At 34.5% G+C, this 14669-nt stretch overlaps 1 protein-coding gene across 1 annotated transcript in view; it reads left to right on the top strand.

Annotated features, from left to right (window-relative positions):
- Uch-L5 (ubiquitin carboxy-terminal hydrolase L5) overlaps positions 1–14669 on the top strand; it is a 176831-nt gene that overhangs the window by 139835 nt on the left and 22327 nt on the right. Inside the window, exon 10 of the mRNA XM_090397231.1 lies at positions 6498–6596. Coding sequence (XP_090253357.1) covers positions 6498–6596 — 99 coding nt within the window. The remainder of the gene's footprint in view (positions 1–6497; positions 6597–14669) is intronic.

Here is a 14669-nt window from a genome sequence, read left to right as displayed (position 1 = left end):
AGCTGAGGAATTAGATAAGTGCCAGGTTGACATAATAGGGGTGACTGAAACAAAAAAGACAAAAACTGGTGAGATCTTTCTGAGCAATAAATACAAAATGTTATATTCAGGCAATGACAATCAAGGAAAAGAAGGAGTAGCCATAGTATTCAACACAAAATACGAGTCTCATCTTCTTAAATTGCAGGCAGTGTCAAGTAGAGTGATTTGGGCAAATATCAGAATGGGGAACTGGACAATGAGACTTATTTGTGCCTGTGGTCCCACAGAAGGTAGACGTGGAGGAATTTTTTGAGGCTCTAGAGAAAGCTATTGACACAATGAAAAAGGAAAAGATGGTCCTTGTTGGAGATCTAAATAGCAGAGTAGGAAGTGATTGTGAGACATACAAAAATATTTTGGGAAAATTTGGAGAAAAGAGCAAAGCTAATAATAATGGCAAATACCTGTTGGATTTCTGCTCAGGACATGGACTGGTTATTACTAACACCATGTTCCAACAAAAAAATGTGCACAAATTCACATGGAGAGAAGAGGCAAGGAATAAGAAAAGTCTCATTGACTATGTTATTGTTGATAGTGATGTTTTCTCCCTGGCACAGGACACCAGAGTGTACAGAGGATTTGAAATTGGAAGTGATCACTATTTAGTCTTGAGCAGGATAAAATTGAATTTCATATTGAAAAGAATGACATGTAAGAAAGTTTTAAAGCAAATAAAAGCAGCTCTCAGATGTGAACTGTAGACTAAAATACACAAAGATTATTGAAGGAAAAATGAAAGAGTTTGTGAACAGGAATCAATCCTTGGAGATTCAGTGGCAAGCCTTGAAGAAAACCCTGATTGATTCAGCTAGAGAGGCATGTGGTGAAGGATAGAAAATCAAAACTCCATGGTGGACACAGGAAGTTAAAGAGGCAGTGAAGGAAAAGAAGAAAGCATATCAAAAGTTCCTGACAAATAAGTCAGCTTGTGCACTTAGAGAATACAGAGACAACTGTAAGAAAGCTAAATACTCTGTAAAACTAGCTAAACAAAAGTCATGGGAGGACTTTGGCAAGAACATAGAAAATAAATATCAAGAAGGCGGTAAGATATTCTGGAGGTTGTTGAAGAAGCTTAGAAATGGAGGAAAGATTGCTGTAAAAGGAGTTAGAGGTGATAAAGGTGACATGAAAACAGGAGAAAAAGATATCCTTGAAGTATGGAGTTATTAGTTTGAAAAATTGCTAAATGAAACAAGCAGTGATAGCACAATGATAAAAACACTCAACAGGCATACAGTCAGGAATACATATCCATACTTGAAGCTATCAAAAGCTTGAAATGTGGAAAGGTAGCAGGAGTAGATGATATTCGACCAGAAATGCTGAAGTATGGTGGTATAAAAGTCTTACAGTGGCTGCACTGCATAGTTCAGAAGGCTTTGACAGAAGAACAAATTCCTGATGATTGGAGTAGAGCTCTAATAGTACCCATATATAAAAAGGGAAATAAAAACTGAATATGAGAATTACAGAGGTATTTCCCTACTGAGTGTTCCGGGCAAGATTTATGCCAATATACTTGAAAAACTGTTTGAGAAGAATTGGGGAAGAAAAGCTTGGTGAAGAACAAGCTGGATTCAGGCCAAATAGAGGCTGTCAGGCTCAGATCTTCACTTTACGACAATTAGTTGAGAAAGCATGGGAACATAACAAAGATCTGTATTTAATTTGCTGTTTTAAGGATACTTCTGACATAAGACTGAATGATATATGCACATAAACAAAAGAAAGATATTTAATTAACCAAATATTTCGGTCTCGAAATAGCAGACTATCCTCAGTGGTATTACAAGAACAGTTTTAAAAAATACAAGGTAGAATGCTAACAATAGATCGTTAAAAATAGAACACGATGAGTGATGTTATATCACTAAGTATGAAACAGAATATTTTGAAGTAGAGACATGATTGAGGAAAAAAAAAAAAAAAAAATTAATGAGAATCTTGGTTAGACTTTCCCAGATTTTTGATATAGATATACAGTCATTACGATTCAGGTTGGGACGATGGAGCAAGGCCTTCACACTTTCCTTGAACAAACGTTCGAACATATAACAGGATCTATGTAAGAGGCAAGTCCTGGGAAAGTCTAATCAAGATTACTCATTAATTTTTTTTTTCCCAATCATATCTCTACTTCAAAATATTCCGTTTCATACTTAGTGATATAACATTACGTGGCGTGTTCTATTTTTAACAATCTATTATTAGTATTCTAGCTTGTATTTTTTAAAACTGTTCTTGTAATACCACTGAGGATGGTCTGCTATTTCTAGACCGAAATATTTGGTTAATTAAATATCTTTCTTGTGTTTACGTGCATATATCATACGATCTGTATTTAAGTTTTGTCGATCTGGAAAAGGCATACAACAAGGTGCCAAGAGAGAAGCTATTCAATACACTATAGTTATATGGTGTCAGTGGGGCATTATATCAAGCAATACTTAATCTTTATTTGAATTGCAAGTCAGCAGTTAGAATTGAAGGAAGTACAGGAAGATGGTTTAATGTTAAATCTGTTGTGAGGCAAGGATGTACATTATCCCCCTCTGTTATTCATTATCTATATGGATCACATTATGAAGGAAAGTGGTATTAAACATGATATCAGAATTGGAGATGTTAATGTCAGCTCTTTGCTTTATGTGGACAATGTTTTACTTCTAAATAAATCCGCTACAAGTTTGCAAGATTCCATGACTAAATTGAATAACTGTTGTAATAGATATGGTATGAAGGTCAGCAATAAAAAGACAAAGACAATGAAAATAGGTAGAATCATTGAAAATGTCAACTGTGTTTTGAATGGGGAACCTGTGGAACAAGTAAAACATTTCAGCTACTTAGGCAAGATTTTTAGTGAAGATGGTAAATTAAATAAGGAAATAGACAGCAGAATCAACAAAGCTGGTATTGTAGGAAGTCAGTTGAATAAATTCATATGGAATAAGAGAGAAATTAGTCAGAACACTAAATTAGCTGTATACAAGATAGTGTTCAAACCAGTTTTAACTTATGGATCTGAGAGCTGGGTCAGAAGTAAAACACTTGACCAAAGACTAGAGGCTGCAGATACGAGAGTCCTGAGAAAGATTGCAGGCATGAACAGATGGCATCAATGGCAATATCATATTAAAAACAAGGATATTAGGAAAGAACTTGACATTGTCAGAATCCAGGAATGCATTAGCAGAGCTAATCTCAGGTGGTATAATCACTTGAACAGAATGGATGAGGAAAGATTAGCAAAACAAGTGTTCTCCACCAGGTTGGCAACAAAACGACCCAGAGGAAGACCAAGATATAGGTGGATTGATACGGTACAAAGTGCCTTAGATAGAAATATAAGATCTGGTAATGATGTTGGAGTCTTGACAAGTAACAGACTGATTTGGAGGAAAATTCTAGATAGGGAGTTAGTAATGAGGTAAATTTCATGAAGTACTATCATATCCTGTACACCTCTTGAGGGTACATGTCAGGAATTTGATGATGATGATGACTTTAGAGGTTGATGATCATAGATAGTGATTAAAAATTCATATTAAACTGTCATGATGCTTTAACAAAATGTGTTTTTGTGTGAATATCAAATAGTAAATGGTCAGAAGCATAAAGTTGTGCTTATTTTTTTCCATTTTCAGTATTTGGTATTTTTATCATCATCATCAAATTCCTGCCGTGTACCCTCAAGGGGCGTACACGATATGATAGTACTACATGAAAAATTTACATCAGTACTAACTTCCTATCCACAATTTTCCTCCAAATCAATCTGTTAATGTTGGAGTCTTATATTTCTATCATCTAAGGCACTTTTCACCGTATCAATCCACCTGTATTTTGGTCGTCCTCTGGATCGTTTTCCTGCCAACCTGGCAGAGAACACTTGTTTTGCTAATCTTTCCTCACCCATTCTGTTTAAGTGACCATTCCATCTGAGATTAGCTGTACTAAAGTATTACTGGATGCTGACAATGTCAAGTTCTTTAATAATATCCTTGTTTTTAATATGATATTGCCATTGATGCCATCTGTTCGTGCCCCTAATCTTTCTCAGGACTCTTATATCTGCAGTCCCTAGTCTTTGGTCAAGTGTTTAACTTCTGACCCAGCTCTCAGATCCATAAGTTAAAACTGGTTTGAGCACTGTCTTGTATACTTTGAACATTTCAAATTATTTTCAAGTCGAAACACAATAATTTTAGTTACTTATTTACTAGTAGAGGCCTTCCTTGTATCCTTTCTTAGTAAGCTCCTTAAAATTATGTGTGTAATTAGTCAAAGCAGTTCTTTCTTACAAGCTTGTTACAACCTCACCATGTGCATGTTCCTTACTCCTGTACCATCGCATTGGTCAAAGGTTGTGGCTCTTCTAAGTTTTACTGGAATTATTTTGGCTCCAAAAGGATGTGTAGTTGGCTACTCCTGCTATAGCATATAGTCTCCATTTTATTATAATGAATGCTGATCATTGTGCAACAGTGAAAGATTGGATCTTCTTTTTAAAATATGCTCCTTCTGAAATCATTTCGGTTGATACATCTGTATATCTTTTTTGTATCTCTCTTCAAACCACTTCAGCAATTTCTGTTCAAGGCAGTGAAATTGGTTAAGCTGAGTGAAGTAAAATTACTTCCCTTGGCTTTTCCATTTTTATGAAGGTGCATGCTTTGCAATCCTGTGGTATTTGTCCTTACTAATGATAATGTTTTTCGTAGTAGCTAACCACAACATTAAATCAGCGTGCAGTATTCAAGCCACATATTCATCTCTTTGTTCTTCGTTTTGTCTTCGTTCAAAAATACGAAGTTTTAGATACAAACCCATAGACTTTTAGATGCACTAGTCTTGCTTTTGTTTGAAACAGATTCACCATTACTTCCTTTTTTTTTGTGAATCCATTCGCAAGTAGGTATACTTGAAAGTTCCATTGACACATGACCATAGAATGTTTTATTCTCTTCTCACAGTTCATTTCTGTAAACCAGGAACTTCATCAGCAGTAGCCACATTTCCTCTTTTAGGATAACTGCTGTTATGGAACTTTGTTCATTCTTTGCATGCCCTTACTTAATGCCTTTCATCATTAATTTATATGAGTACAAATAGATGCACTTCTAGTTGTACTGTAATGTAGCTCTAAGCTTAGAATGATATATGCACAACATGTGACTATGGAATGTTGTGCTGCTCACATGAGATCAGATGAAAAACTGAAAATATGCTTTATGACTAATTGGAAACAAAAAAACAAATCTCTAATAACTAATATATCAATACACAAAGAGCCACTCAAAATTTGATGGGCTTAAATAAAATACATTCAGTAGAAATTTCTGATTAATGTGTTCAGAGCAATGCACTGAACCCACATCTTGTGAGTTCAGTTCTTTCCTCTACTCCTAAGTGTTTGTGTGTCACTAATGGCTAATAAGGCATTATCAAATTTTACTCCTTTGAGCTGGATGGAGGAAGGGGAAATTGTGTGCCTTGAAAACTCATGAAGGTGGATTTGACTGCATTTTTTAATGTGTTTCAAAAGAAAAATTAGCAATGTGGATGTTGGGTTAAGTGGATATACACTGTATCATTGAATGATATGACACACACTCACCCACTTAAATCATTTATTTGTGTAGTATATTGTTGGAGGAGTGGCCCAGAATTTTTCTAGAGATTTGAACTTAACGTGCATGTGTATATGGAGAGGAAAAACAGTTTTGAGAATTGAAAGAACCAATTAGAACTATCATGGGCACTAATTCCGTTCAGCAAATTTTCTCAGGCTATCCATTCCTGTTTGAAGTACAGTTGACTAAATATAACCAACTTGTAAGGACCAAAATAATAATTTGTGTAGCGGAACATTTGCTGTAATGAAGTTACTTTAACATAACATTGTTGCTATGGTGCTCTGCCTGGTACTTTTCATTAGTTTGGTATATCAATGTTTGCTATAGTGCAAGTTGACTATATTTGCAAAGTACCTCACATAAGAGTTGGATGGCTTGAGAAATAACACATAATTGACGTACATAATTTACTGACTTCATACGTTTATCCTATAGTTCATCGGTTCCCAACCGGTGGTATGCGTGCCCTCGGGGGGTAAATGCTGGGCCGTTCAGGGGTACATGAAAAATAATCAGTAATGGCGAAAAAACAAATAAAGTATACAAAATGCACTGAATAGGCACTGAACAAAAGTGTCAGTATTTAAAAACAGCTGTTTTAAAAACAAGGAGTACAATTTATAGAAATGGGTTTAAAAGGGGTACAAAAAAGGGGGGGTAGGAACCGCTGCTATAGTTAAGGCATTTTCTTCCATGATGACCTTGCTATTATCACTCTTAGACAGTCTGAAATCGTTTGAGTTCTCATATAGCAGTACTGATTGGTAATATCACTTAAGTTTGCTACAATTGCTTTTTTTTTTTTTTTAGGTCGAAAACATTAGGAGGAAACATAACTATTTACCTCTTATTATGGAATTATTAAAAATGTTAGCAGAAGAAGGAAAGTTACAACCTCTGGTACAAAAGGTATAAGTTATTTTAAGTTACAGTCTTTAAATTTAAAATCATGCCAATAATTTTTACTTGTGTGTGTATGTGTTAACTCAACTTTATCTTTGAAAAGTCTTTCAGATTTGTTGTTTGGGCAGGGGGGAGAGATAGCTCTTGTATATGACATTATGATTGCTTAAAGTTGTATGATATGCCAAACCATCTCGTCATGGATAATCGATATTCTACTATTGTTTTCTTCCTTCAGGATGGCATTCCTATATGCTACTTTCTAAATAGGAATGGAATGATGAGATACCGTCTCTGTGTATCTGTTTAATATGAGAAAGTTTACTAAGTGTTCTTATTCTCATTATTGCAAGTTGTAGGCCACTAGTTGTTAGTGCAATTAGGTCTGTAATACAGTTCACAAGGATGGCACTTGCCCTCATTTGGTAAAGTTCTCACATCTAGTATGTGAGAACTTTACTAAAGGACATTTCATGAAAGTGAGTTAGTCTCATATTGTAAGTGACAGGGTTTCCCTTTTGCAACACAAACTAGTTGGAGAACACACAATTTACAGAAATAATATACTGGCTTCATGGAGGAAGCCTTGAATTTGCTTCCTCCATGATTCCAAATAATGCCAGTCTTCTGGTATGTTCTCTTTTTAATGTCTTCAGGATTATCTACAACATTTTATATCTAACAAAGTGGAGAGTATCTGTACCAAGATCAGTAGTGATATTAAATTCAGGAGAGTGCAGCATTTGAATTATCACTTGGTTTGCATGATGGCATTTCAGATCCTACAACTTCCAAAGAAATCCTACATTTACTTGATTGGTTTAAATTCATTTCAAGTAATTTTGTGATTGTCTCTAAAATCATATTCATCTTTATAGTTCTGATGGAAATAAATAAATTCAGAAAGGTGTACAACATACAGTATGCTAATCCTCTTTATCATTGTGTTAACTGTTTTAAACCTTAACTACCATTGTACAGCTAATCATTGGAACCACTGCTCTCAAATATAGCATACTGAATTTTGAGATATTTATACATGCATTTAAATGTATGCAATATAGTATTGTGCAGTTATAGTAGTGCTGACTAAACTATGAAAATGCATTTTCATTTATCATTATGTTTGGTGTATATCATCAAGGGAAGTTATTAAATGATATGATAGTTCAATACAGTTACTGATTTTATCAACTGGTTTCCTTGTAAGGTTGCTACTCATTTATATCAATAGCATTCTGAATGTAAATGATGCTTGAATGCAAGTTTTTGCAGGGTTTAATGTGCCTCTGATTTTCAAATAACAGGAGTCTTTCAAGGGAACTTCTTCAATTAGTGGAGCCTGCATTGATAAATGTCAACATTTTGTACCTAATAAAGTGGGGAGTATCTGTATCAAGATCAGTAGTGATAATAAATTCAGGGGGTTGCAGCATTTGCATTAACACTTTGTTTGCATGATGGCATTTCAAATCCTACAACTTCCAGAGACATCCTACACCTGGATTTCACAGCCATTTTCAGCCTTTTTTTGTATATGTAATCCCAACCCATGAAAAACTTATAACCCTGTTGCATATTAGCACCATGGTGCTAAAGTTTAGATAATCCAAAAGCTCTCTGAAAACCAAACAAAATGCTCTTTCAAACCACTTCCAGCCTCTGCTAAGTATTTCAGTAGCAGTTTCACATGATGAATTTCATCCTGAATTTGCTGTCCTATGTTTGCTTATAAGACCCATTAACACTTAAGTTTTTTAATTGACTGCCACATTACATTTGCTAGGTTGGTTGAGTGGATACTGATCCCACTGTAGCATGGTTGTTTGGAAAAGTCTTTTTGTAATAGATAATTTTTGTTAACCAGTGCTTGAAACCCATTACTAATTAGAGGTTGCTTGAAAAAATTCCATGGAACAGGATTCTAAATTACTTACTGTGATATTAAATTTAAGTAATTATCTGCCTAGCCTTTCATAGAACAGTGCTGCAACTTTTTTCTTACTTTCACTGTAGATAACTATAGTGAGTTCAGGAAAAATTACTATACCAAACATGCCACTATAACATACTATTTCTTAAATTCCCACAAGTTAGTCTGCATTCCCCCCCCCTCTCTTTTTTTTAAAATCTGTATTAGTTGATTATCCTTGATATTAAAACACAGCAAGTGCAATATGCATAGTTCCCCATTAAACTCTATGCATTCTTAACTAAAAAAAAAGAACTTTAAGTTTTATCATCATCAAATTCCTGCCATGTACCCTCAAGGGGGTGTACAGGATATGATAGTACTACATGAAAAATTTACATCATTACTAGCTTCCTATTACAATTTTCGTCCAAATCATTCTGTTACTTGTCAAGACTCCAACATTACCAGATCTTATATATCTATCATCTAAGGACTTTCTCAGGACTCTCATATCTGCGGTCTCTAGTCTTTGGTCAAGTGTTTCACTTCTGACCCAGGCTCTCAGATCCATAAGTTAAAACTGGTTTGAACACTGTCTTGTATACAGCGAATTTAGTGTTCCGACTAATTTCTCTCTTATTCCATATGAATTTATTCAATTGACTTCCTACCATACCAGCTTTGTTGATTCCGTTGTCTATTTTAATATTTAATCTTCACTAAAAATCGTGCCTAAGTAGCTGAAATGCTTTACTTGTTCCACAGGTTCCCCATTCACAACACAGTTAACATTTTCAACGATTCTACCTATTTTCATTGTCTTTGTCTTTTTATTGCTGACCTTCATACCATATCTATTACAAGTTATTCAATTTAGTCAGGGAATCTTGCAAACTTGTAGTGGATTTATTTAGAAGTATAATATCGTTTGCATAAAGCAAAGAGCTGACATTAACATCTCCAATTCTGATATCATGTTTAATACCACTTTCCTTCATAATGTGATCCATATAGATTATGAATAACAGAGGGGATAATGTACATCCTTGTCTCACACTAGTTTTAACAATAAACCATCTTCCTGTACTTCCTTCAATTCTAACTGCTGACTTACAACTCAAATAAGGACTAAGTATTGCTTGATATAATGCCCCATTGACACCATGTAACTGTAGCATATTGAATAGCTTCTCTCTTGGCACCTGTCATATGCCTTTTCCAAATCGACAAAACTTAAATATAGATCTTTGTTATATTCCCATGATTTCTCCACTATTTGTCGTAACGTGAAGAGCTGATCCTGACAGCCTCTATTTGACCTGAATCCAGCTTGTTCTTCACCAAGCTTTTCTTCCCCAATTCTTCTCAACTGTTTCTCAAGTATACTTGCATATATCTTACCAGGAACACTCAGTAGGGATATACCTCTGTAATTCTCGCATTCAGTTTTATTTCCCTTTTTATATATGGGTACTATGAGAGCTCTACTCCAATCATCTGGAATTCGTCCCTCTGTTCAGGCATTCTGCACTATGCAGTGCTGCCACTGTAAGACTTTTATACTACCATATTTCAGCATTTCTGGTCGAATATCATCTACTCCAGCTGCCTTAACGCATTTCAAGACTTTGATGGCTTTTTCTACTTCAAGTATGGATATGTATTCCTGACTACATGCCTGCTCAGTGTTTTTTTATCACTGTGCTCTCATCACTGCTTGTTTCATTTAGCAACTTTTCAAAGTAATTACTCCATACTTCAAGGATATCTTTTTCTCCTGTTTTTATTTCACCTTTATTATCTCTAACTCCTTTTACAGCAATCTTTCCTCCATTCCTAATCTTCTTCAACAACTCCAGAATATTTTGCCGCCACCTTGATATTTATTTTCTATGTTCTTGCCAAAGTTCTCCCATGACTTTTGTTTAGCTAGTTTTACACAGTTTAGCTTTCTTACATTTGTCTCTGTATTCTCTAAGAGCATAAGCTGACTTATTTGCCAGGAACTTGATATGCTTTCTTCTTTTCCTTCATTGCCTCTTTAACTTCCTGTGTCCACAATGGAGTTCTGATTTTCTATCCTTGCAGACAACTTCATCACATGCCTCTCTAGCTGAATCAATCAGGATTTTCTTCAAGGCTTGCCACTGAATCTCCAAGGTTTGGTTCCTGTTCTCAAACTCTTTCATTTATCCTTCAATAATCTTTGTGTATTTTAGTCTACAGTTCACATCTGAGAGCTGCTTTTATTCGCTTTAAAACTTTCTTACATGTCATTCTTTTCAATAAAATTCAATTTTATCCTGCCTCAAGACTAAATAGTGATCACTTCCAATTTCAAATCCTCTGTACACTCTGGTGTCCTGAACCAGGGAGAAAACATCACTATCAACAATAACATAGTCAATGAGACTTTTCTTATTCCTTGCCTCTTCTCTCCATGTGAATTTGTGCACATTTTTATGTTGGAACATGGTGTTAGTAATAACCAGTGCATGTCCTGATCAGAAATCCAACAGGTATTTGCCATTATTATTAACTTTGCTCTTTTCTCCAAATTTTCCCAAAACCTTTTTGTATGTCTGACAATCACTTCCTACTCTGTTATTTAGATCCCCAACATGGACCAACTTTTCCTTTTTCATTGTGTCAATAGCTTTCTCTAAAGCCTCAAAAAATTCCTCCACGTCTACCTTCTGTGGGACCATAGGCACAAATAAGTCTCATTGTCCAGTTCCCCATTCTGATATTTGCCTAAATCACTCTACTTGACACTGCCTCCCATTCAAGAAGATGAGCCTCGTATTTTGTGTTGAATACTATGGCTACTCCTTCTTTTCCTTGAAGAAGCAAGTGCAATATGCATAGTTCAAAGTTTCCCATTAAACTCTATGCATTCTTAACTAAAAAAAAAAAAACTTTAAGTTTGAGTTTGTTAAATGTAATGACATGGATTTTCTTTTAATATCTCAAAATTTAACCATGTAAATTTAATACAGGGTGCCTGTGTAGCCATTCAAAAGTGCCTTGTCTTTCATAATGCTAAACTGAAACTGTCTGAAGAAAGACTGTTATAGGTTTCATTCTAGTTGCTGTTTGAAGAACTTTTACTAGCCTTTTTTTTTTTTTTGGCCAGTTTCGAATTTGGATGATTGGAAGTTTGAAACAGGCAAGCACGGTTTTCCTTCCTGTAAACATTATTTGTTAACCTTGCAGCTTGAAGAAAAAAGAAATTACCATTGAATTCACACTATTTTAGCCTTAACATCTGTTAGGATTTAGACCTAACCATCAATCTTCAAAAAGTTTATTTATTAAGGCTAAATGAGTTCCATGTACACCCTTCAGGAATACAAGTATTAAAGGATATATTTTTATTACAAATTTAATAGAGATCACTCATGAATTTTAAGCAGTTATAATTTTAAAGTATATCTGACCAATTTAAACAGAAATATTGAAATAACACAATACTAATAATGCTGTTGTAAAAAAAACAAAAAAAACTTAATTCATATTGGGCCACTTTAGGCACTAATGGGTAGGTGGAATGCAACACGTAGCCTGTCATTGTCAACTCTATTTTCTTATGGTGTTGCCTATTTTCTACAAAATGGCAAATCGAGCAAGTCTTCCTAGTAGAAAATATCTTCTTACCTGGAGGAAACGTCACCTAGACCCACTAGGTATTCAGATGAGCTTCATTGCCTGGAACACTACCCCCTCTGCTTATTAAAGGCATGAAGTAGCCAAATATCATGTTTGGTCTCCAGAGCAAGGTGGGTTATGGCTTCTGTTTCTTCTCCCCTCCCTCCCTTCTCTCCATGCCATATGGAAAAAAGGATATGCTAGATATACTTGGAGATCAAGAATCTCTTTCATTTGTGAATATAGCAGTAAAAAAAGTTTTGCAGGCTGGCTTCCAGGTAGCACATAAAACTGAATCTGATGCATTTAATATGAAGAGATCAGTCTCCTCTTCAGCATGTCCAGTCCTCTGTTCAACTGTTTAAATTAAAAAAAAAAGAAAGAAAAAAAGCAGGCCATGAAAAGTACAACAAATGATAGTATCACTATAATTAAAATTATTTTAAAGAAGCTCCCTCAAAAACTAACCGACAAAATTATAAAACAAACAGAAAAAAGGATTAGGTATTTGCCTGTCCTTAAAGTGGATTCACTTTTATGGTATTTTTTTTCTGCCACCACATATGTTACACTACTGTCTATACATTGCTATGCACTTGTATGCATGCGACATGTGTGCAGCACATCACTCATATCTAAGAGTTCAAAATTCAGAGGTTCATAAACATCAGCTCAATTCACTTTCGATGCTACTGTTTCCACAACTATATTATTTATTAAAGGTTTAATTTGCACCGTTATTAAACGTGTCAATAAGACTGGTATAATAACCTCGATGCCTTTCTGTTTCAAATTTGTACATTGAAATTTATTAAATGTCCCCGGGTTTCAAACTGCTTTTTCTAAGATTTGATATAAGAAAGATTTGAAAATTTCCCAGGAATTTCATCACAGGAGTTCCCAGGACAGAAGCCTTAAACCAAATTAAAATTATATTTGTAACATAATCAAACTTTGTGCCATCTAGGGAATTACCCAGTTAAACAAGATCCCCCCACCACCAAGGAACTACCAATGCCATCAGTGAAGAGTCAACTACTAGGATGAACTCCAACTCAACATCAGCAGAATTTAGTAGGTACTATCTAAATGAATAGCATCAGTGGAAAAGGAACTGGCAGAAAAATTAGAGGACCACATTATCATGATTTGCACTACCTAAACAAAGAAGAAAAAAACAGATGAGATTCTTCTAAATACCAAATACAAGATGTTACATTCAGGCAATAAATGGCTAAGGAGAGGAAGGAGAGTTATGTTCAACACTAAATTCAAAGAAGTAGAGTGATGTGGGCAAACATCAAAATAGGGAATTAAACTTATTTGTTTGTGCCTATAGTCCTACAGATTTATCCTAAGGAAGAAATGGCAGAAAATTTTGAATCCTTAAAACAAGGCAGTTGACAAAGAAATGGGAAAAGTTCCTTATTAATAGGAAATGAATACCAGACAGAGAGAAATGTTATGGGAAAATTTGCAGAAAAGATCAAAGCTTAATAATAATGATACATACCTACTGGATTTCTGTTCAGGACATGACTAGTCATTACTGATACCATGTTCCCATATAATGATGATGTGCAAAAATTCACATAGAGAAGACAAGAAATAAGTTTCATCAATTATGTTGGTATTTGATATCTTTATGCTGGTTCTAGACACAAGAGTATATATGGAATTTGAAAAGCAGGTGATCATCATTTAGTTTTGAGCAGGATAACAATGAATATCGTGTTGGGGAGAGAAAAGAAAATCTGAAAGAAGTTTTTAAAAGAATGAAAGCAGCTTTCAAAAATGAACTGCAGATTCAAGTATACAAATATTACTGGAAAAAAACTGAAGGACTTGAAAAAATCAAACCTTGGAGGCTCACTGGCAAATTCCGAAGAAGAACTTGTTGATTAATGTTTTTGTGTCTGGCAAGTACCACTTAATAACTTTTTTTTAAGCAGAGAATTACTTTATTTAATTACTAGTTTTGTACAACAGTTTCATGTATATTAAAAAATAAAAAAAAAGGTATTCACAGAGAAATTTTCTAAATTAACAACTGTCATTATTCAAATTAAACTTGAACAAAGTCTTATCTTAATCAACTTTTGCAGCATATATAACAGACCTGCATATTTGTGAATTAGGCTATGAGAAAAATTGTACAGCACATTACAACAGTAAGCCATGCATCTGACATCTCATTATGATATTCAACAACTTGAATATCATAATGTTGTTAAGGATCAGATTTTCACTTTAAACCATGGTTGAGAAATAATGGAAATATAATAAGGATCTGTATTTTTTGTAAGTTGTAAGGATCTGTATTTGTAAGTTTTGTAGATCTGAAAAAGGCATATGACAAGAGCCTAAAAGAAAATAAATTCAAAACTCAATTTATGTGGTGTTAAATATCAAGCAGTACATAGTCTTTGTTATGTCAGCAGTTAGAATTGAAGGAGATAGTTTGATATAAAATTAGGTATAAGACCAGGGTGCGTTATATATGTGCTGCTTTCATC

Source organism: Typopeltis vanoorti, chromosome 8 (assembly GCF_054136105.1).
Source record: "Typopeltis vanoorti isolate ZY-2024b chromosome 8, IOZ_Tvanoo_1.0, whole genome shotgun sequence".
NCBI classification, from domain to species: domain Eukaryota; kingdom Metazoa; phylum Arthropoda; class Arachnida; order Uropygi; family Thelyphonidae; genus Typopeltis; species Typopeltis vanoorti.
The sequence above is the reverse complement of the archived record's forward strand: the minus strand, read 5'-3'. Positions and strand labels throughout refer to the sequence as shown.